The sequence below is a fragment of the Mugil cephalus genome, chromosome 22 (genome assembly GCF_022458985.1).
Source record: "Mugil cephalus isolate CIBA_MC_2020 chromosome 22, CIBA_Mcephalus_1.1, whole genome shotgun sequence".
Classification (NCBI taxonomy): Eukaryota; Metazoa; Chordata; class Actinopteri; order Mugiliformes; family Mugilidae; genus Mugil; species Mugil cephalus.
Genome location: NC_061791.1, coordinates 6,244,652 through 6,268,841, shown reverse-complemented (window position 1 = coordinate 6,268,841; position 24,190 = coordinate 6,244,652). Strand labels below are relative to the sequence as shown.

The 24,190-nt window shown below is 43.1% G+C and overlaps 1 protein-coding gene across 7 annotated transcripts in view; it reads right to left on the bottom strand.

Annotated features, from left to right (window-relative positions):
- The window catches only part of anks1b (ankyrin repeat and sterile alpha motif domain containing 1B), a 182,566-nt gene that overhangs the window by 49,343 nt on the left and 109,033 nt on the right, over positions 1-24,190 (bottom strand). For 6 of the 7 annotated variants that reach the window (XM_047575793.1, XM_047575791.1, XM_047575792.1 and 3 more), the window contains 3 exons: positions 18,729-18,915; positions 2,815-3,485; positions 2,206-2,328 (listed from right to left, as the gene is read on the bottom strand). In XM_047575793.1, coding sequence (XP_047431749.1) covers positions 2,206-2,328; positions 2,815-3,485; positions 18,729-18,915 — 981 coding nt within the window. The remainder of the gene's footprint in view (positions 1-2,205; positions 2,329-2,814; positions 3,486-18,728; positions 18,916-24,190) is intronic. The other variant, XM_047575794.1, reaches the window with a different exon arrangement.

Below are 24,190 nucleotides of genomic sequence, written 5' to 3'. Positions count from 1 at the left end.
TAATAAGGCTAACCCCTATTTCTGGATTCAAGTGTCGCATAACATGATCATTATACCAGGCAGCCGGCTCAATGTCAGTCATTCCCCCGGCGAATTGAACCAGAGTGGAGGTGCAGGATACTTAAAGACAGCGGAGCAGAGATGAAGGAAGAGGGAGTCTGGATGGGAGAGGGAGCTACCGTGGCTTCATTAACGTGTGACCGTTGGCTGCAGAGCAGTCATCCCTGACCCTGGACCCCGCCACAAACCACTGAACTATGCAAACATGCACATCCATCCACCTGTCAGGATGGCTCGGCTCGTCACGGGTCAGAGAAACCTGAGCGTTTAAAGGGCCAGGTCTGACAAATGCAAGCGCGGTTTACAAGCCGACAGACCGTGAAGTGGCCTTTGTGATGCTATAAACAGGCGGTAATGTCTGCATGTGTCACTGCACCAAAGGCACCAGTTCCCATGTCAGTAGTATATGGATCAAATTACTATGGGCGATGTGGAAGTGGATGCTCGTAGTTGCAAATCTAAAGATGATATGATATTAGGAAGTAAAACCAAAATAACATGCACAAAATGATGCCTCTTTGCACAAAAAAAAAAAACAGGTAGTTGATTTATATAACCTGATATCCCTCGTTCTAGTCTTTGGTGTGTAGTAGTAGCTTCACAGAAAAACTGACTAGCCGCCAATTAGCACATCTGAAGGGAAATTACCCAATAAGAAGTATAAATAGTGTGGACCACTTGGCACGGATCCATTGCAGAAAGATAAAATGAGTGTAGCTAGGAAAGCCCACCTTAAAGCCCACCGCAAAGCTCCATATGTCCGTCATAAAGCTCTTATAATACCTCTTAAATCTGTTATAATTTAGTTTTTATTTACTTGACTTTTCTTTTTTTTCTCTGTATATGCCGTTCATACGGAGAAAAAGACTTTGACAATATCATCTCATCCCACTTTTCTATTACAAATAAGTGACAACATTTCTTTAAAGCCTGATTTGAGTGTTAATTTCAAGAGTTTTAATTCCTAACACCTTCACGGTGGCTGAAGAAAAGCATCCGCGTTCGACAGCTGGATTTTAATAACCATCTAAATATCAACAAGCATCAGCAGCATTAGCCAAAGCCGACTAATGCGTGCGTTCGTATCATATACTGGACTACGTTTAAGCCTGTTGCACTAATGAGTACGCGTATCTTCAGATTCCTGATTGTTGTGGTAACGTCCCTCGCGACTCGCCTCCTGCCAGTAATGCAACGCTTTCATGAGCACGTGCCTTTGTTATTTCCCTCTGAAATCCTCGTATATCACCCCACAATTTCCCTGTAGCCATCTTATCTCTTCCTCGCGCAGCGTGCAATTAAACAGGAAAGGTCACCTTAATTGCTGAGAATTGCGGTAAATTCCATATGGTAATTCATCACCATCAGCAAGTTACGAGCAGCGCTGAGGCGTTAATGAATATGTGCATGCACAAACGGAGTTTTTGACTCATGTGCATTGGCATTGCTTTAAAAATAGAGACTAATTAAGTCATCTTGGTGATTACGTGCGATGGGACGTAAGATTTTTCTCCAAAGAGGTGGCGTGCGCGCTGCTTTTTGCTTTTTTTCCCCCCCATCAGCTTGCGTAAGCGTGTTTTCTCTGCGGTGTGAACGACGGACGGAAGTTAATGTGTTTGTGACCCGAAGTGTTTATGAAGACTCAACGGTGGTGCCCAGTCAATGGATCACATCTGTGTCACGGACCCTTTAATACGGAGTGAGCCCCGGGCACAAACACACACCGAGGCCGGAACGCACAGCAGCCTCGACCTCCGCTCTCCACCTTGTATAACTGGAGCTGCTTTTGCTTTTTGAGATATCTGGTCCTCCCTGCAGCTCCGATGCTGGTTACAGAAGAAAATCAGTGAGGGAGCATGTTAAATTAGCACTCGGGCTCCTTCTGCACAGTAATAGCTGAGTGGATTTCAAAGGGAGGAAAAATTGAAGGAGCCCTCATTGCTGTGGGTGCCTGGTTTGAAGAAGCGCTCCCTGCAGTGTCGGTTCACTTTGAAAAGTACGCTGGTTTCAATCAATCTTACAAGTAAAATACACGGAGTGTCACAGCGCAGGCACAGACTGACAACTTGTTTCCTCCCTTAAGGACTAGATTTCTCCTAAACGCTGGGTAATGAGCCGTACGTGGCAGGAAATGCGTCCTCTTACCTCTTCCCACTCAGCGGTGAAGGAGGGCGTTCTCTCCAGTCTCCCCTCAGGGCAGGAACCCTCCCGTGGGCTGGGACTTCCAGGGCCCTGGCCCCGTGATCCAGACCCCCAGCTGTGCTCCTCCTGAGAAGACAACCAACCATTTTGCTTCACAAAAAAAAAAAAAAAAAGAAACCATGCCATGCGAAGACATATCTTAACCTCGAAAAATATGCGAAACTACAAACGGTTTTAAAGAATGAGAGTCCTTTCAGTGCCCATCAAAGATTCATCTAAAATGGCACGATTTTCATCAAACAGACTATGGATTTAGCTTATGATTTATTTACGATGAATTAAAGATGTCTGAAAATGTGCTGCACAGCGGGGAACACTGTGGCCCAGATTAGTGAGTTATCTAATTGGTTTCTGCTCTCACATGATGCAGCAAAATCTTCTCTCTTCGTTATTTACATAAATGAATGAATTTCTATAAATTGTCATACATGCTGAAATCTCTGCTGACCTGAAGTTTTCTAAAAGTTATTATCTCAAATTTATCAGATAAAAATAAATACTGTGATAATTCAACACAAACACAGAGTGAATGAGTGAATTCAGACAGCTCACCTGTATGGGAGACACAGCCACCAGGTTGGAATCAGACTTGGACAGAGACTTGGACAGCTGCAGGTCCAACACACTGCGAGGCATGGACCTCATCCTCCCCAGGGTGCAGGCCCTCTCCTCGTAGCCGGCCCCGGATGAACCGTCCTTGGACACGCCTCCCGTCTGGATCCCCCTCAACTCTGGGACTTCTCCGTTCTGACCGGAGGAACGAGAGGGAGGGTGGCTCAGCGTCGACCATCCACGGTTTGGATCTACCTTTTCACAGTTCCTGCCTCGAACCTGGTCCTGGTTGACTCTGGTGTGGAAGATAGTCCGGTACACAACCTGCGGCTTTTGGGGGTTGACCGCCGACCTCTGAGAGGAAGACTCGCTCCCTGTCCGGGGGAAAACCTGAGTGGCTCCTCCGCCGATCACGATGTTGAACTCCGGGGTCTGCAGCAGGCTGCTCTGGACGTCCGTGGAAGTGTATTTAAGAGGTTTGGGGCTGTAAAGGTGGTACGGTGTATCGGGGGGCTCGCAGGCCGGGGACGAGCCATGAAGGAGGCCAGCAAACTCCTCTGGGATGTGGCTCTTCCTGTTCTCCTCTAAGGCGGCGTTTGATTTTGACGAGGAGCCGGGAGGAGGAGGAGGAGGTGGAGGAAGAGGTGGGTCTCGTTGATACGGTCCGTCGTCTGCACAGAGGAGCACACGCACACACAAACGTGTTGACTGATTAGAATTAAATTACACGGATAAGCTACATGCACATGCGCCGTATTTGCATAAAAAGGCCCTGTCGCAACGTTGATACAAATTAATCAATTTGCAAAGATCAGAACAGACGACGCAAAGCACACAATCATATTTAAGCATGTAGAGTAAAATACAAAGTAAACAGGACGCAGAGGGGAAAAACGCAACGGGCTGAAAAACAAATACACAAAGCAAGCGAGGCTGCACATAGGAAGATAAGGACGAGGTGATACATCTTCTGCTTCCTCGTAGAGAAGCAGTTTGCTTCTTCAAGGGGAAATAAAAACTCCTGACTTGGATTTTACACGTCTGCTTCTTTACTATGTGGGTGCTAATAGCGTGTTTAGTGTCTCAACTTGTGCTCGTATGCATGGACTCATTGAGACGGACGTTCTTAGACCACTGGCTCTTCACTTTTTCTTTTTTCTTTTTTTTTTAAAGGGATGCTTTCAGAGGCCTACACTCTCTGTCTGTGTGCAGTGGAGTGAAAGATGCTGCTGAAAGCTTCCTTAGATCTTCCATGTATAAATGGTGATCGCAGCAGCCTGTCTGTGCGTGTGTCTGTGTGCACGCAACTCATCAACTACCCTTCACATCTTCATATCTACAAGCGACTTACACCTGAGGTCACAACAAACGTGGCGCATCATCGACTCTTCTTCTATCTTGATTATTTATTTCACTCCACCTTTCTCAGAATCATTATGATGAATCTTAAACTCGAGCGGCTTTGTCTTCGAGTGAGATCCAGGTTGCTGCTTATCTCCACATGGAGTGTTTATTTATTCATAGTTTCTCAACGTCTTGTACACAGTGTGACTAAAACCGAATGACTGATTTATGTAAAGTTGTTTAACTAAATATGAGAGACAGATACACAGGTACAATTAATCATAGAGGGATAGGATGAGGCAAACGGATGTTAAGACTCTTGTCGCGTTGACTTACTTCATTAAAGGATATTTATTCTTAGATTGACTCTACATTCTCCTCTGCAGTTCCTCATATGGCCACTTGAGGCTACAAAAGTGAGTCAATCCTCATATAACTTCATAGAAATAAACTAGTTATTTCATACATTCATTACAACTCTACATGGGTGCACTTGTATATAACATTTAAATTATGCCGTATAGTTATGCAAAATTAAAGGCATAACTCGGTGCCTCTATATGTTGCCGACACTCAACCCTCTTTAAAAACTTATCTTATCCAAAAGGCCCTGTCCAAATATTAAAGGAATTTGTTTCCTAACCCTTGAGCACATTTCCAACCCCAAATGTTTCTGAAAATAAAATGATTTTACATAGACCCAACCCGTACAGCTGGTGTCACATGTTGCAGGTGTCAAATTTCAGCAAAAACAAAACGTCTGACAAAAGAGAGTCCAGCACCAAACATTAGAAAAACTACAAAGGTTGATACAACTGCAATGTTTAATTATTTAACTTGTCCTTTCAAGCCTGACGCAGACAGTGAACAGTGGTGGGTGAATCCAAGTTGCTTTGTTAAAACTAACGCTAGGTGAGGACAGATAAATGGTAAGAACGCAGCACGAGTAAACCTTTTCCACTAACCTCAGAAGCAAGAATGACACACGTAACCATGGCAACTGTACACAAGATGTTAAGTGGTGTGGCCTCAAAACAGGAAGAAACATTTAAATATAGAAAGATCTATTTCTATTTTTTGTTTATTAACTAAAACTAACAAATATCTATTGATATATGTGAAGAAATCAAATGATGTTTAAAGTTTGATGCATGTGCATGTAACGTCCTGTTCAAACTCATTAATTATTAATAATCTGCAGGTGAAGGAATGTAAAAATATCTGACTACTCTGCAAACGCACACATCATCTGATGAATAATCAAGAATATGAAACAATGTCCTGACTATTAGAGAGTGTGTGTCTGTGCCAGAGTCGAGCCCCGACTCTTCTCTCTTCCTCTGTTCCCCGTCACAGTGTTTTAAGGTTGTGTACAAGGCCTTGTAAACAATCTGATAACCATCTCTGTCTGTCTCACACACACACACACAGTCTCTTAATAGCAGCACAATCACACAGACGATCAAATGAATAGAAACAGTGCTCGTCCTCTTCCACAGAAACGCAAACTCCACTGTGTCGTAATTAAAACTGTCGGCTGAATGATTGCATGTAGCCTCACTGACCCACACACAGTTTTAGCTAGCCAGCTAGCATAGCTTCAGCACATCCAGCCGCATCCGTATGCAACAGTTACATAAGACGAGCCGATGACACACACTAAAGCAGAATCCAGTTCTTCTTCTTCTTAAATGTGGAAGAATATTAGCGTCAGTCCACGAACAAAGAGTCACTTAATGGGAACTTTGCACATTTGCTGCAGCGCTCAACAAAAACACAACAATTAACAGTCTCCAGGTTAATGAGGCTTGAAAAGCATGACTCACTCTGAAGAGTTAGACACACCGAAACCGCTGTTATTCTCCACACAAGCTTAAAAGCCGTTTAAGCTGCGTGACCTAACTTACTGATTTCTCTGAACATAATCAAAAATCAAAATGCTGACAAATTTTATTCAGATGTTAATCAAGCTAGGAGCATTTTTTGAGATCCTCAAAGCAGCGAACTTCATTCTCTCCTCTTTCTGTACATGCTTCCTCGTCACTTTCCCCGCGTTTCTCTTCGTTTTAAAGACGAGCCCCATTGGGCGACAGGTGAGCCTATAGGTCGCTATAGCAACAGAGAGCCCCACCACCAGCATCTCCCCCCAGTTTCCAAGTGTCTCCGACCTTCCAGGAAAGCGATGTAAAAGTGTATAATGGACAAACACGACAATCAGACTCAGCAGGTGTCTCCGTGACAGGAAGAAAAAAGAGAAGCGCCGCGGAGGAAGAAGAGACGACTAATCTGGGAGAGCATCTCGACGTGAGCGCAGACGGAAAGTTACATGCAACAACTTTGGAAAAAGTTTTCCGGAAAATGTATTTCAGGTAAAAAAAAAAAAAAGAGAATAGTGATATGATGACGGCTTGTGGCAGCTAAATTATAGGACCGGATAATATTAGAGGATCGACAATTTGCTAAGCTTAGGCAGGAATCGGTTTCTACTCTTCCTCTTCCAAACAATCAACAGTCTCCCTCTATGTGTTGTCTTTTCTCTCATTACTTTCCTGAACCAGTTTCACCGACTGTCCTGTGTCTTTGAGTGTGTGTGTGTGTGTGTTTCCTACCTGGGCATCCAAGGGTAACATCAGCTCCATCTAAGGAGCAATCAAACTGTATGTACTCCACTTATTTATAGCAACTCTCTGCTCCGGCTCCTGAAGCACAGCGAAGAGCGTCCGGGACGCAGATGGCGAAACAGCAGCTGCATCAATGTGCATGCCTGCATTTTTTATTGCGACACCAGAACGCAAATACACAGAAATACACACAGGTTGTGACACGCAGCAGTGTAGCCCAGCCACTGATTGGTATTTAGATAAGTTGCACTCATCTCAAAACAAACCGTAATTTGCGTGTTTTTCTTTTCCGGGTACAGAATAAACTCGTTAACAGTGGCGGGTTTATCCCCGCTGGCGCTAAATACCGAATATAAAGGCCCGATACATCATTTTTATTATTGATCGACTGACGTGATACTGTGAAAGGTGAAACCTTCAGTTGTGTACATCCTCCCACTGACAATTCCTCAGAGGAGGAGAAGAAGAGAGTGGGAGGAAGAGAAACTGATCTCAACCGGAGCTTTTATTCAGTATGCCTAAACACTATCTATTTATAGAAAAAAACATTATATTCAACCCTCCTTGAGTACTAATGTTGGTCCCAATCAACACTACAGTTACACCACAGTTACGGTGTACAATGGAATGGAAATCTTAATTAATTACAGAAAACTAATTTAAAATAAGTATCATAATGTGGTATTAACTGCGCCCTTTTGTGGTATTTACAGCCTGGTAACCATAATAATGCTGCCTTTAAATGGGAGTTGTGAGCTCATGTTTATGACACGGTGAGTCCTGTGTACAAAATACTTGGCGTCGTAGTGGTAACATCAGCCTCAGGTCGTGATGTAACCGCCATGCAACCGTCACCGTCTGAAAGCTAATGGCTGGGCAACTTAATGTAGGAGATGCAAAGGCAAAACGAACGGATGAGGCTCGAACGTGTTTTAAAATTATGGAGAAAACTGCGCGGCTTAATTACGATATATTAAATGAAGCTTAAGTGAAATGAAGAAGATTTGTCCCCTTACGATGTGTGGATGCTGGCTGTTTTTCCCACGCTGTCAAAAATCAATTAGCACATCGCTACTTCCATCTACTTTAAAGTCATTCTGTCACACCAACCGCAGACTTTCCCTTTATCAACCCTCCTCCTCCCCACATCCACCTCACCCTAGAAGTCTTCACCTGGTCTCCTCCTCCCAGCTTCTTCTTCTTCTTCTTCTTCACCACCACCAGTATCTGGATTCCAGGGTGAATCTCTGGTTGGACGTCTTACCCTCTTCCCCGTTTGTTTTAGCAGGAAAATCGCAGGTGTAGCCGATCACATTAACGCCGGGCCTGCTCCAGTGAGAAGTGACGCCGAGGCTGCACGCGTGATACCAAAGGAATGCGGGAATAATTAACACCATTAGCTACAGCTGTGTGCTCATCCTGCCGAGACACGTCAAACTCGCATGAGAAAGCTCTGCAGCGTACATACATGGCATGTATGCACAATAAGCGCTGATTAAACTCAGTAAATGGGAATTAAAAGTTTAAAAGATGGCTTAGTTTTTCTTAGATCCTCTAATGCCCCTTTCAATTTCACCTGCAACGTCACTTTTTCCGCTGTGGCCGTACAACAAATTAAAAATCTCCTCAGAGCCAGAGTGGCGCATTGAATTGTGACACAGATTTTGTCTTTTACCAGCTCATATTTTAAAGTCAATGTTTTACAGAAATTATTCGCGCTCCCTTGCAGGTAATCAGTTTGCAGAGGCAACATTTCATTCCAGTTAATAGAGCAACTCCAAATGAGGCTCTAGATGAAACCACTGGCAGATGCAAAGGAAATGCAACACTATCATGCTTTCTTTTCATAACTGGTTTGAAAATGATTTAAAAATACACGGCGCGCGGAGAAGATTTAATGAAAACAGAGGCAGGAGAAGCAGAGATAATGGGGAGGCGGCAGAAAAAGGTGAAAGACGTATTAAATGTACTAAAAGGGATAGAGGGACGTGAGAAAGGGAGGCTATCTGATGAAATGGAAAACGGATTTTAAGTGGTAGGGCACATGAGTGATGCAGCGAGACTAGGGGAGAAAGGGAGTGTCTGTCAGTGAATGAGAGGAGAGGAGTAGCTGGAGGAATAAGGGAGTGACAGGATGAAGGATTGAATGACACTCGGGGGGCATGAGGGAGAGCAATAGAGGAGTGGGCATCCAGAGCTGGGGGTCATAAGTCAAAATGGGAGAGAAAGTGTTATAGAAAAACCAGCCAAGCCACACAGTCTCCAAGCAGTCTGCTGGAATTATTATAGCTATGAATACTATTATATGAAGGGAAAGATTTCACGATAAAACAATAAGCATGCGAGCGCAGAGAGATGCACAAGCACTATAAATATTACACCATCTCCTCATACACAGCAGTGTTATCCTCTGTGTGAATGTGTGTGTGTGTGGTGGCAGGAGGGACCGGGAGATGATCCAAACATCTGATAGCGCCGTGTTCATCGCTCCGTCTCTCGTGGCGCTGCACTGACTGTTATTAAAAACTACAGAGCAATATCTGAACTGTCAGTCAGCCCCGAGATTAGAGACTGAGCCCTATTTCCTGAGCGCCACAGGCCTGGAGAAATCATCACCAGCTCCCCGAACCGCAGGTACCGAGCCAACATGAGGTTAGCGCTAGGCTACACTAACAAACCTGCACGGGTCTGCAGGAATCTGGTGCGACCGGGGATGATGATGATGATGATGATGATGATGGGAAATGATGTGAAGTTTGCGTCATTGATTTGAGAAAGTGTTCAGAAAACGTGGGAGGGAAAACAGGCAACGCATTAACATTACATGTGACACCTTTTTATAAATAACTTCATTTTCTAGGTGTTGCCTCTTGAAGAGACTTAAATGAATTTTAATGTTGATTAAATTTTACTTTTAGTTAAGATCTGTTATGTGGTTTTCACATGATATTTATTGATGATTGAAAAAGGCAAAGCATGAACTTAACCTCTAAGAAGAGGGTTTTAAAAGGAAGAGACTACAAATATGGAAGTCATGACATCAACGTTTAACTGCTGATTATCCACTATTATCTGTAAACCAATAAAATAAGTTCTGTTTTGAATAAATTAGCATCTGTTATTTGAAAGTACGAGTCCTCTCCACATGCAGCAGAGACCCAGCCCCTGGATCTGCAGCGCCTTTAATCTTCTCTAATTTATTTTAACGCCGAGCAGAAATCTCCAGCTCGTCTTGTTCCGAAATTAAAATGACGATTAACTATTTTCCACCGTATTAATTTTTTTTTTTCTCCCTCTCACTTGTGATTCACGGTGAAAAATCACCTCAGGTCTGTGACACCCGAGCTAGTGTTTAAACCGACCGGTGCAAACAGGTCAGGCTTCACTCCCCCTCCTGTGCGAAAGAGGGAGGGCCCCCCCACCCTCCCGCTGAGGGAACCACTTGATGTCCGATAGCCTGCACATCCAGTATCTAAACCAGCCTTAAGGCGGAGAGGGACCGGTCTGCAGATATTGAATTCGCACTTTCATTCGTAATTCAAGTATGTAGAGTTTATTGCCACGGCAACTGGCTCGTCTCCCACGGTAACCCATTTTTCCAAGTCTCCCAAAGTCGAGAGTGACGGCGGTCTCTCACCGGCATCGCTGAAATTCAGAGTGTGTGTGTTTGTGTGAGACAGCAGGGGGGAGTGAGAGTTAACGGACTGACGTGGTTATAATTTAATATTTTATACAAATCCAGTTTGCAAAATGACATCATTCAGGTGATTTTAGTTTAGCTGTAGTCTCTAATAACACACAAGATGGGGATTATATCATTTATCTTCATTTATCTGTCTTTCTCTTGAGTTATAAAACACGGCCATATGAACGCATTGTTTATTCACCGTGAGGAAATATTCAAGAGGCCGAATGTCACATCCTGCTCAGACCACAGGCAGAACATTAAATGACGTGTATCGTGTCCTCCTTGTACATCTAAATATAACATGCGTGTTTGTGTCTAATGTCTACCACGCTGCTTTTTTTTAACAATCAACAAAAACCCCCATGAAAACTGCTTTTCTCCAGCTTAAAATGTCTAGTGAAAAGGTATAAACAGAACCGACGCAGACGCTACAGTGCCATAAAGTTACACTTCCTTCTGCCAAATCTAATCCCTCTAATGCCTTCATTCTTCCCCGCGCTCAGTGTGACCAGCAGCACGATGAGTTTCTCTATGCATCTCACTGAATTTCGAAACTTTCTGTTAAGTTATTTTGAACCGAGTCTGGGTGTCTGCATGAGCTGCTTTTGTGTTCAGAGCTTCCAAACATGACTCATCGTCACCTCAGGTCCTTCTATTCAGCACTAAACCGCAAAGCAGTGAAAGGGATTTCAGCAAAAAAAGAAATAAATAAATAAACGTAGCGACAGAAGCAGGGAGCGGAGAGGAGAGAGGCTGTTGGTGATCTCTAAGACAAAGCAATAAGGAATCTTAATAACACTCATACACTTTGTTAATTATGTGTACATGAATTTCCTTTAGGCTCGTTACTGAAAAGACTAGACGGGAACACAAAAGACACCCGCACATACTGCAGATGTAAACATGAGATTCTGCAGCTAGCGGCTCTGTGAAGCTGTAATTAGGCGCAGCGGTGGCACAGCTTTGATCTAAACGCTAATATTAGTGTACTAACACCCTCACAATGGTGGCTTTAACACAATCGCTAACAAACTTTACTAATCAGCAGTAAATGGAAGTGAAATGTCAGTCATTTTGTTGAGATGTGGTCATGAATCCAAGTACAAATTGACCTAATTTTGCCAGGTTAAAGGTGAAGCTGAAACAAAATCCTAACTGAGAATTAAATCAGGTCGCATCGCACACTAAAGGAAAAACTTCGCAGATATTATGTTTGCTAATACAACAAGATTTGAATATATTTGTGCAACACACACTAGAGTATACTTTAGATTATTGTGCCAGATCAAGGAGCATTGGATGCAACACCCTACGTGATCTCGCAAAGAAAATGGATGCAAATGAAACAAAAACTGCAGTGCAGGAATAAGCAGAATAATATGCAGAATAAGCAGAAAAAGAAGAACTGGCTGTAAACAAAAAGCGAAAGGCTAAATGAGTGACAATGGTTTAGGAGACGCAGTGAACGCTGAGAGTTTAAGAGTGGATCTGTAACTTCACATTATCAAAATCTGGGCTAAACCTCGAGATTGAACAAGGTCCAGACCAGCTAGGTCTCCACTAACTAGTGCGTTTACATGCACAACTTAATTGACGTTCTTGTCCCAGTTTACGTGCAACAGAGAAAATTGAATAACAGACGTGAACATGTCCTCCTCCTTCACACTAGGTGGCGATGTTTGTCATGTCAGCGGGTTAATACGCTTTCTAGTTGACCTGTTATGGGGCATTTCAAACAACAGCCAGATGGATAATATAGTATAGCTTTTTACTCTTGTATGTAATGTGTGCGTTACTTATGGTGCAGATAAGGCGGTGGATCTTCTACCGGCTCAGTTTATCTTCTTCTTTGTTTCGGGGTCACACCCCAGCGCAGAAGTTGTGTAGCATGCGCACACGCATTGTCCAGTTAAAGTCCAATTAATGCGTATACATGCCAGGGAAAATCGATTTCTAATCGCGTTATCTAGGTTTCTTTATCGGATAAGGAGCACTACCGATTTTAGTTGGAGTAACATCTTAACATGTTCTTAAATTGTTCAGTTAAAGTCGGATTAAGGCAATAATTCCTTTTTTTTCCCACGCATCATGTGGTTAGCGCTGATGCCTCACAGCGAGAGGGTGCGGGTTTTCTGCGGGTACTGATATGTGCTAGTTCATTTTGAAGATGTTCATGTATTTAACACAATATGTAAAAGTGTTGTTGTGGTGGTGCCAGAGGAAATAATCTCAGGGTTTTGGGATTAGATCGTTGGTCAAGTAACGTCTGCTATGGACAGAGGGGGAAGCAAACCACTCCTCCACAGCTCCCCTAGAAAAGTCAGTAGTGCACAGACTTTATCCTCAAGGTACCATGAGTGTTAATACCAAAGTTTAAAGGAAGTTATTTGAGTCCAAAGTTGGGAAAAGCTGCCTTGGTATTGTTATCCCTAGAGCCAAAACCACTAGTGCAACTGAGCGTAACTGACCTCCCCATCAACACAAAGCACTCACAAATGTCCTCAATCTGTCTTGTTAGCACAATAGCCAGAGGTGAAAACTAAACTCGACAAGCTCACAGAAAGCACGTTCAAAACCATCCAGCTCATAAATGAGACACTTCTGTTAATTAGAGCCACGTCTCCGAGGGCGGTTCAGTTTGAACCCTCTTACATTTGAGACCTGCAGTGTCCAAAGACGCAAGCGTGTGATCCCACTGAAAGAAAAAAAAACTACATGCAGCACCTCCCAGGACTGAATCAGCACTTCTCCGTCAAAAAAGCTGAATTTTATTAGCTCTACAAAGACATTGCAGGAGGTTGCACAGTGTTGCATTAGACCGCACAGGTGCAAACGCCCTATAAAACTTACTGTATATGTGACACAGAAACAAAACCACACACTCAACAGAATCGCTAAAATGTTTGTTTCCTTTCTCCGCCCCCCGTAACAAATTTGACTAAACCCTTTCCCTTGATGGATCCTCTCTCGGCTCCGAGCGAAAAAGAGAGGAAAGCTATAATTTTATCTCATCTGCCTTCTGCCACATTCACATATTCAGGTACATTCAACCTGGGTAGAGCAGCAGAGAGAATTCCTGTCATTTCCCGTGATTTTTACATAAGAACAGAGCAAGTACACGGACGGAGCTTTTGTACTTCAGTTCAAAACGTTGGAAAACGTGCATCTCTGTTTCTGTTTAGCTTTGATTATAATTAAAAGTGAACTTCAAATCTATTTATGCATAAGACAGACGAGGGAGGGAAGGAGCTAAGTTGGCGACATCAAGACAAAATCGTGTGCGTGCGTGTTCTCTGAACAGCCCCTTTCAAGACTTTGACAAACACTTAATGATCAGACACAGCAGGCCGGCCGACCTGCATTTGTTACAGAAGAATGTCCTCATAGTTGTTTAGTTGACGTCTGGGTACAGGTGTGAGATATTTCAGAACAAAGGATCGAATTAAGCGACGGAGGTCTAATAAACTTCAGTCCCTCTGGAGTAAACACACATTAAGTGCTGCACACGCAGAGCAGTTGATCACTTTGCCATTTAGAGCTCATTAGCTGGTGGAAATCATCGATCGCTCGGCCCCCTTTTCGTGGTTGTTTAAATTATGGAGGGAATATGAAGAATATGGAGCGGTGTAAATACGAGAAACGCGTACATTTATATATTTGTACATTAGAGAAGATTTCATAATGGGAGTTACCCAGAGAGAAAACTTCTGCAGAGAAAAAAACTGATGAAGAGATTTGGGAAATGTGGGTTACAGAAAGAATGATGGCGAGAAGCCTAAAAGTAGAGTCGGAGCAAAATTAAAGCTGGAAAAGTTCTCCCCAGGAAACCCTGTAGTTAATGCAGCAAACTACAAAGCATTGCAGAGTCAGCCTTGGAGTAATTTGGCTTCTGTATGAGATTAACTACAATGCTGGGCTCATTTTCATTTAACCAGTGGAGGGAAGTAACTTTAAGTGCACGAAGAAAAACTCCACGTTGGCAAACAACTACGCAAACCTGCATAGGTTTTATGTTTAGTTCATGTTTTTAGAAAGAGGCTACACACCTAATAGTTGATGTATTAAAGTCCTGCATTCACTCTTCTTCTTCTGTCTTGGTCTCCAGTAAAACCTGAGGAAAACATCTGGCTTTGCACTTAATGCCCAGTCAGGTTAACAGTCTTGTTTGACTACCACAGTTCATAACGGTGTTGATGAGAGCTGGGAGAGGGAACCAAATAAGGAAAGCTGTGAGTCATAAAATCAAAAACAATGAGCTAAATTGGTCATAAAAAGCTCCATAAAGGTGAGGGAAACCGCTTCAAGGTCATTTCACCTACTGTTAATATAAAAAAAATGATAATTACTGCAGCGTTGACTTGTGTTGTAGACAAAAACACGAGAATACAAGTGAATTAAATTAAAAATTACAAAGTAATGAGTGCATCGGGGGCTGTGAAGTGTTAAGCAACACAACAGCTTCCAGATGTATAAATAGAGACCTGCGGATTTGTGCCTGTTTGTCACTGCCTTGTCGCAGGGGGCACTGCATAATTCATCGAGGACAACCGCGTCGAAACTTGCGCTGCTTCGGCATAATGCTGCAATGCACTTGGCGCTGAGGGAATATCTTCCAGAGAGATGTCCGGCATTACATAAACCTCAGTTATGTAGCATAACAGCAGCACTGGTGATGGATCGGGTTATAAATAGGGCTCCTTTTTGTCCGACTGCCCACGCAGGTGGCCGATACCTTCATACTTTGCTGCAGGGCCGTAGTAGGGGGATGGGTGTTATTGTATAATGTTAGATTAGTGCTGAAGAATGCTTCAGGTCGTCTTCAGGGAAACGCTGCAACTAATGATGAGAGCAGGAGACAGATGTGCAGAGGAAGGAAGGAAGGAAGGAAGGACCTTTTATGGACTGCGAGGGAAACGCGTTTCCTCCACTTTCTTCTCGTCCTCATTTTTCCCAATTCAACCCCGCTGAAATCTCACATTTCATTCTCTCTATTTTCCTGATTTTTGTTCATCAACCCCCCCTTCAAACAACATTAGTCTCTCCCACTCCTTCACTGGCATCTTTTGAATTCTGCGACTCTTTGCCTTCTGTACCCACATACATACATATATATTTATATATATATATATGTATATGTATATACTCCCTCATTCTCGGTGTGTGTGTGTGTGTGTGTGTGTGTGTGTGTGTGTGTGTCTCGCTCTTTCCCTGTAAGCCACTTGTTACCATGGCAACCCCACAATGGGCCTTATAAAGCTAATAAGTACAGAGAGAGCAAGGAGAGATGAGCAGAGTAGCACAAGACGACGGAGGGGTGAGGGCGGGAGAAATTGAGAATTAAATGGAAAAATAAATGGGTGCCAATCTATTCCTGGTGTTGTAACTTCAGGCGAGCAGAGCGAGGGAGCGACACACACACACACACACACAGGGAGGAAACAAATAAGAAGCACACACATATTTAGACGACATGACTGGTCGTATCTATTAAGTCTTCCAGTAGTTATATAACGTGTTTGAGTGTGGTCATAAGGCATTACATAAATTATCATGGGATGTTTTCTCCCGCCTTGAGCTGCAGTGCAAAGGTTTCAACAAAAATAACACAACTTAATGTTTATAGTATGTACAGTATGAGGCTTTAGGGGGAAAAAAAGACAAACACTATTTGCTTTCATGCCGAGAGCTGGATGAGACGATTAATATAATAACAACAACTGGTAAATCATTCCTATAAAACTCAGACAGGGTGTTTATGTGCATGAATAGAATTAAATACATTTAGAGGTAAATGGCCTGAAAACTGCAGTTCCTTGACTGACCACTTGGGGTCGGCCCCATAGACGAGCCAATCGCCATAAGGTTATGCATCATTTAAAGAGCAGCTACTTTTGACATTAGCCCGGAGTCAGAAACTACTAAGATGAGCACTGAGCTTCAAAACCACTTTTCAGGAAATGTATGAGTGACGTTGAGTTTTTTCATTAAAATATTCAGAGTCAGGGATTTGAACAGAGGCAGGCTAGCTAGTCTTTACTCCGAGCTAAGAGAACCATCCACAGGGATTAGATTACATTTTTACTGCATAGATGTGAGAGTAGAATCAATCTTTTCAACTGAGTTTCATTAAGAGAAAAAAAAAGTGTCTACTTATCTTCACTAAAAAAAAAAAAAAAAAATTAAAAAGTTAATGAATCTGCAACATTTACCAGTTTAAAACCATTCCCGGCTAATATAAACAAACATTTTTGTCATTAACCAATAAGTGGCTATAAACTCATCAGAGAATAAAAACATTGCAGTTTCATTGCAGCTCATTTTAAGGCAAGAGTCCAAGCAAACTCTCAGTTGAAGTGCCATAAATATGAACCTCTGACAATGAAATGATTAAACTAAATTCAACATTAAATCCAGCAGAAATAATTCCCGACTGCATAAGGCATCTCCTGTCAACACTCTTAATCGGAGCTCAGTGTCAGGCCACAGATTATTATTTACGCTTAAGAGGGAAACAACACACACTTGTTATATGAGCAGCATGCGATGCTTCAATAGGAATAGTAGATGAAGACGTCTCTTTCAGTTTTAGCTCCGTCTAAGTGTGCGCGCGTGTGTGCATCCACCTGTGGATTGATAATGAATGTGCTATTCGTTTGAGGCTCTACACAGATCAAAGTCTAGCTGGGCCTCTGAAGTGCTCTGGGATGAAACACACACAGACACACACACACACACACACACACACAGGAAATGCCTCCTGCCTCGTTGACTTCCCCTGTGTTGCTTCTTCTGTCGGTGCCTGATAGCAGCGGGCGTGAGGGACAGTTGGACCGAAATCCAGGTGAGAGGAGACGGTACTAACAACCGCGTCACCAGCTAACCATCGCCGGGGCCACCGCTTCGCCATGACAACAAGGAATATCATCGCTATGGTAACGCAAGCAAGCGAGTGACTTGGAAATTAGGCAGAGGAAACGGAGGTCAGGAGCAAATTAATGCTTCTCAAAAGAACGGGGAGAAAAATAAGTCAATCAAAAGCTACGTTTGGTGACAGCTACGTGTGCTATAACTTAACAACTGCATTAAGGCAACTCAACCTTATTCATTATTGGGAATATTCTGCTTGGAAAAAAGAAAGTTTCAAACTCAGCAGGAGGGGCGTCATTAGAAACTTGTCGCAGAAACTAACAGTGTTTCATGTGGTATGACAGAAAAAGAGACTCCCCACAGGACTGAGAGAACACTTCATGAAGCCTATTTTTCTTTTTCTTTTCTTTTTTATATATATATCCGGTAGTTTCTCACCCCCGGTGCAACCTTGCAGTCTAATTTCCAGTTTCCAGTTTGGTCGACAAGATATCACCTCAGAAAACCTCTGACACGCACCTTCTCAAAGCAAAAGCCACAAAAGCAACCACATTGGTGTTAAAAAAAAAAGAAAATCAAGTTCAAATCTGGTAAATTCTAACACGAATGAATGAATTTGCGCAGCTTAACCAAACACAACAAGGAACACAGACACAGAAATGCAGGAAGTATATTAAGAAGACCCCTCCACTTCCTGCTAAACTGCACAAAAAAAAGCTTGTGCACATGTACTGAGATCGTTCAGACATATTTTTAAATATAGATGAAGAAAATGCATGTGCAACTTTCAAATTATTTCTGTAACTGACATCAAGGAGTTGGTATTTTGTCCTGTTTTCTATATTCAGCCATATATCCCTAACGCTCCAGCTCTCATGGTGTCCCCGCTGCAGGACGTCCAGCAGTTCTTCCTGATATCTGTCGTCAGCCTCTTGGCTGTGGCCTCCGGTGTGACAGAAGCAGAAATATGATTTCAATTTTCGTGGGACCCAGGGCAAAAGGATTAAAGTTAAAGCTACATCCGGTCCCCAGGATAAAAAGAGTTCAAACAACGTCTGCACTAAAGCAACAAAGACTTCACCACCAGGAGTTTATAAAAGATGGGCTGAAAACGGTTATAACAATATAGAGGTGTTCTATTATATTGAATGTGTTTGGGACTTAAGACATAAGCTCTAATTTTGGGGCTAATTTTTAGTTTTCCACAGATTTTAGGTGTTTTATGGGTGAAATGATTTATTTATTATAAAACTACATTAATCAGTGGACATTTGTTCCACAAGCAGATCAGAGGTTGCAGCAGATGTTCTTCCTCTCACTTGTGGCTGAGAAACTAAGAAAGTTTTCTTTCCACTGAACCAGGTAATCAAAGGTAAAAAGATGCCAGTCTTTACCTGTGAGCTGACAGTCGTCGTTGGAGCCTGCAGAGTCCTCCTGGTTGGGGCTGAGCGGCGGGCTGGCGGGGGGGCTGGTGCTAAAGCTGGCGTAGCCCAGGGAAGAGCTCACCTCGCTGGGCTCACAGCTGTGGTTGACCGGCCTCTGGACATCCAGGGAGGAGGACAGGGAGGTGCGCTGTTTGGGCTGAACGCAAGAAGAGGAGAATTATGCTCAATTAAACTAAATGCTAATTAGTCTAATTTTTCTGGGATGCTGAGAAACTCCCGGTTGTCGGGGAGGAGGTGGACGTTGTGACGACACCTAGTGACGTATGATGGCAACCAGCTGGGGCTGCTCCTCAGCACCTTAATTACTAACTTACGCAAGCTATGACTAATCCACCTCCAACATGATCCTGTCACGGTTTCTAATAGTGTGCAGTCTGATGATGGCGTGAAGCTGCAGGAACTTGTTAATTTAATGAAATATTATCTGACAAAAACTTGTAATCCTGGCTATAACTCTGACATCTAAATATGTGTGATATAAAAGGATATATGGCTAGAAACGTGCTTTTTGTGATATATAAATATAATATAAAAACAAAGCTGGGATAAAGAGATTAAGAAACAAAGAGAGGAGAGGACAAGTGAAAGTGTAGACTGGCATCTGGTAAACTCATCTCCCACAATGAGGCATTCACAGCTTCCGACAACGTGCCGCTTTGCTTCGCCGCCGGCGCTCGCGTGTGCGTGTGTGCGTTTGAGTCGATGCCGTTCACCGCGAACGCAAGCAACATCCCGAGATACTGACAGACACAAACAGAACGACCTTCGGCAGACCTTCACTTTCTTCTGTGTGACTGGAGGAAAACAGAACCTTGAGAGAGCGAGAGGGTGAAGGAACATAAAAGGAAGTGAAGGCAGAAGAGGGAGGAGAGGAGGGAGGAGATGCTCCTCTTTCTCCGTGCACGGTGCATTCAAATTGAGCTTTGAAATAGACTTCAGATCCAGCTGAAGTCAACCGAGATGAAAAACAAAAGCAAAGATGGGAGCTGGGAGGAGCAGGGAATGGGTTGAAAGAGATGGAAAAAAAAGAAGAAAGAAGAAAGAAAATCCTAAAACATTTTTATGGATATGGTTAATAATATCTTTTTGGCAAATATCAAATCCATTTGTGAAGGCTGCACCAGGCTGGGCTCGGTCTTCACGCTCATGTACGCCGGCTTCGCTTTCACCGACATCAGAAGCACAGGAAGAGACTCGTTAATGAAATGGGACTAATGCGACCAATGGGAGCATCTGATAAGGTGGAAATTAGCCAAATTAATCTAATTAATCATGCTGATAAGCCGGCCTCGGAGCATCAGGTGGAGTGGGCGGCCTCGTTAAAGAAATAACTACTACATCCGTCCACACACAAGTGATATTTTTAGGTTTTGACTGTGAACATACAAGAGGATTACGAGATGTCCACTAGCAATTAACTGTCAACTACAAATTCATGGAAGATGTTAACTCCTGCTAACAAAGCCAAAAACATACTTTTCAAAGCGTCACACATGTCCAGGAAGTAAGCAGCGCAGAGGCAAAGTGGAACTCCGTCAACAGAGCAGAGCGCGCAGCAGCAAAGTCAACTTTCTTTTTTTTGTTTTCTGCGGGGAGATGGTCAGTGGGGAGTAACGCCGCAGCAGTGCAGCAGCACCAGCGACCAAAAGAGACCAGAGACGTTTTAAAGAACCGATGCATCAACGAGACAAGATCACAGCATCGCAGAGAGGCAACAGGGAATTAAGACAATGATGTATGAGCCCAATAGGGAACCGTCCAGACTGGGCCGGGAGGGAGGGAGGGACGCTACGCGAGCTAGCTGTCAAAAATGCTGTGTCTTTTTCCATTGGACTTTGCTACAGAAGAAACACAAAGCAGCCCACATCCTTCCGCATCTTCACGAGCTCTTTGTGATGAGAAGAATTAATGATCTGTGGCAAAGTGTGAAAAAAAGTATCCATCAAATATACAAATAGTCATTTTCTATTCATTTTTAATATTAAACCACTTTACGCCATGTTCCCTCATGAAAAGAAAATAGTTTTTTTTTTCTTTTCTTTTTGCTGCGAACCGTCTGATCGACTCAGAACGAGTGAACTGTTGTGGAGCGAAGCTGCGTCTTTCAAAGTGGGAGGCTGAGGCTGAGCGTCTCTTCTGCTTAAATCCATGTAGCGTTTAATGAGTTTAATAGCAACTTTAACGTCTCCTATTCATTTTTAAAGCACCTCTATTATTGCGGCACTTATCTCCGCTCTGACTATTTGGCTTCTTCCACACAACTAAAGGCATCTTCTCCCTGGGACTTTAGAGACACAAACAAAACACACACAACACGCAGCAGCTCTGAGCTGAGGCTCAGCGTTAACAATGCAAACGGGCAGCAGGCTAATGAACATGTCACAGCCAATTGGACGGGGATTAATGAGCGCGCAGACGCACGGCCTGTGACACACGTGTGCTGTAACGGTTTACACACAAAATGCTTGCAGGCAGGTCCTTCATGCCCGACTGAACCTCGACAGAAACCCCCCCCCACCTGCCACAGCATCCCTGGGGGGAAATGCACCATTTAACACCTCTCTAATGCATCTGGGCGCTAATAAATGACACGCCCGTTAACCAGAAAACGTAATCCACACCTAAGATGAGGTGAGACGAGCTTCTGGAGTTTGCTGGAAAACTTTTAAATCGGCCACTTGCGTTTAAATATAATGTAGAGTCAGATATTGTTGAGCAGGAACGAGTGTGTCTGTAGGCGATTTTTAGAAAATTGAATATTTGTTGGAGCTATGATAAAAAAAAAAAAAACTGCACCAGCAGAAAAAATGGGGCTTATTTATCCCGAAGTGCAGTGGTTTATATTAAGTCTCTTTTCCTGGAAGCAATTTAACATGAGCAGAGGCCTGAAGCGCAATTATTGTTCTTTATTCTGGTTCTAATTAATATTTTCATAACTTCCCTTCTGTTAACATTAGCTTGGAATCCATGACGCTTTTTAAGTTCAAACCTTTTTGTTTTCTAGTTTCTAGTTGGTTTTCCTCCACAACCAAAACAAACTGCAACTCTTAAACGCATTATTTTACTTCACCTTCTTCTTTCCTCGCCTCTTTTCTTCCCTATTTTAATTCTATCTATGATTTTTTCTTTTTTTTTTCTTTTACTATCCACCCTCAAGAAGTATTTTTAGAAAGTTTCACTCAGGTGAGCCTCTCAGGTGCCGACACACTTTCCGCGACATTAAAATATAATATATATATATATATAATATACCGTGTAGTGCCCTCCTCTGAAGGCTCGACTGTGCGTCAAGTGCCAAGTGTAGTGGAAATTTCAAATTTGCTCTCATGATGCCTCTGTTTAACTCTTCTGTTTCTCTGTGTGTGCGTCTGTCGTGTCCTGTCTGCACCGGTGAGTGTGGGAGAGGCGGCTCTTTGTTCCGTGTGATAAACGAAGAGGTAAACTTTTAAAACTAGCTAGCGCCGCTAATTTTCTCCCTTGAAGGAGGGAAGATCGCACGGTTGGACCAACGAAATGATTCTCCTGGACAAAGCAATAAAGCCCCCGAAAGAGGCTCTTTAATTCCCCCCAAAACACAGGCTCAGTCTGCGATCACCACAGAGCTGAACTGGGTGGGCTCTCATCCATCCACTGATCGAAATAGATGTTCCAGCTCACACGCTGCTTTAAACATCTATTTCTGTTGAGTGTGGCGAAAGAAAGTGAGAAAAACATATAAAACGGTTCCTCAATGACTCACGATAATTGTGGAAGAAGGGACTCCTGTGAGTGAATGAACCAGTTTAATGTTAGAGCCCATCGGATGTTTGCTTACTGCGCAACTTATTATCAGTAACAAGCATTAGGACATTCAGGAAGGTCAAAACACTCTCTGAACTATTTCTGTGCAGCATTTAGGGACCTCTGAGGGCTTCCACATTCATTATTTGCTGCTCTTTGTCCTGCGCCTGAATTCAAGTGGGGTTCTTCTTGAAAACATATAAACCACTGCACCACTGCAGATGTCTTTTATTGTATAAATCCACCATCTAAACTTGGGAGACTCTCGACTGCACCTCAGTTTGAATTAGCAGTAATTGACTGTTCTGTATTATAAAGCAGTTCTGCAGCGGCTAGTAAAGGCTAGCGGTCCCCTTGACTCGAAGCTAATGATGTACGTGAACCGCATGATTTATCGACACCGTCAGAACGCTACATGCAAATCCCGTTAATGCGGGAGCGGGAAAATACCCGGGAAACGGCTCGGATGTGTGACTCCCGGCGGAGAGCTTTTAGCATTAGCTCAAGTCCGTTCAATTAGCGGAGTGCGACCCGAGTCTCTCCTCCGGGGCCGCTACGAGGGGAAGCAAATCTCTTTAACCGCCAGCATAAAAAATAAAAAAAATACAAAAAGGTCTAGTTGTTGTCCTGGCAACTTCAAAAACGTGCAGGTGGAGAGGAGTGAGAGGCGTGAACTGACCAGAGCAGATGAAAGAAACGTTTGTGTGACTGTGCTGGTGTTTTTGTGCGACGTGGTCACGATACATCGCAATTATACGAACAGAAACATAACGCACACGTGTCCTGTACTCGCGCACGGATCTCAGCGAATTTCCCCGGAAGATTAACGGAGCGGAGCGACACTGTTAGAGGGATCATCAACCAACTGCGCGCGTGTATTCAGCACAAACACAACCTCAGCGGCTACCTGATTAACGGGTGCGAACAGATTAATGAGCTCCAAATGCCAAAGTGATTAGTGATCCCTGCGTGTGTGTGTGTGATAAATGAAGAACGTGGAGATTTCCAGGTGAGAAATGTGACAAACCAGAGGTGGTTATCTAACAGCGATACAGCGAGGCGTCAGGTGCAACTCACAACAATTTCATTTCATCAGTTGGTTCCAATTACGCTCTAGATTACGTTGTTTGGTTAATCTACCAACTAAGTCTCGGGGGGAAATTAAAATATGTCGATCACAAATTTAAATAAAAAAATAGATGCGATGTATGTTTTATTACTACTGTCCGCAGAGAACAGAGACAACTCGTACATGTTACAGATAAACTATATATATATATCAATTTATTTAGAGCTGTTTCATCACTTTTGAAACTATTTTGCTTAGTTATGAAAGAGATTTTCACAAAACTAATGTTGCAAACAGCGACAACTAACAGCAAGATAACGATCCAAAACTTTAGTCCAAACTACACCAGAACTACCGCAGGATAAAAACAAGATGGAGTGGACCATGGCCCAGTCTCTAGACTCTAGAACTGGATAGAAAACCAAAGCACCCGACAAGTGTCACACATTTCTGGGAATTTCTGCAACAAAACTGGGAAGAACTCTGAAAAACATCTGATTTCCATTTTAGAAAGAAAGAATTTCAAATATTAAATAGGATGGTTACTTTTATTTATTTATTT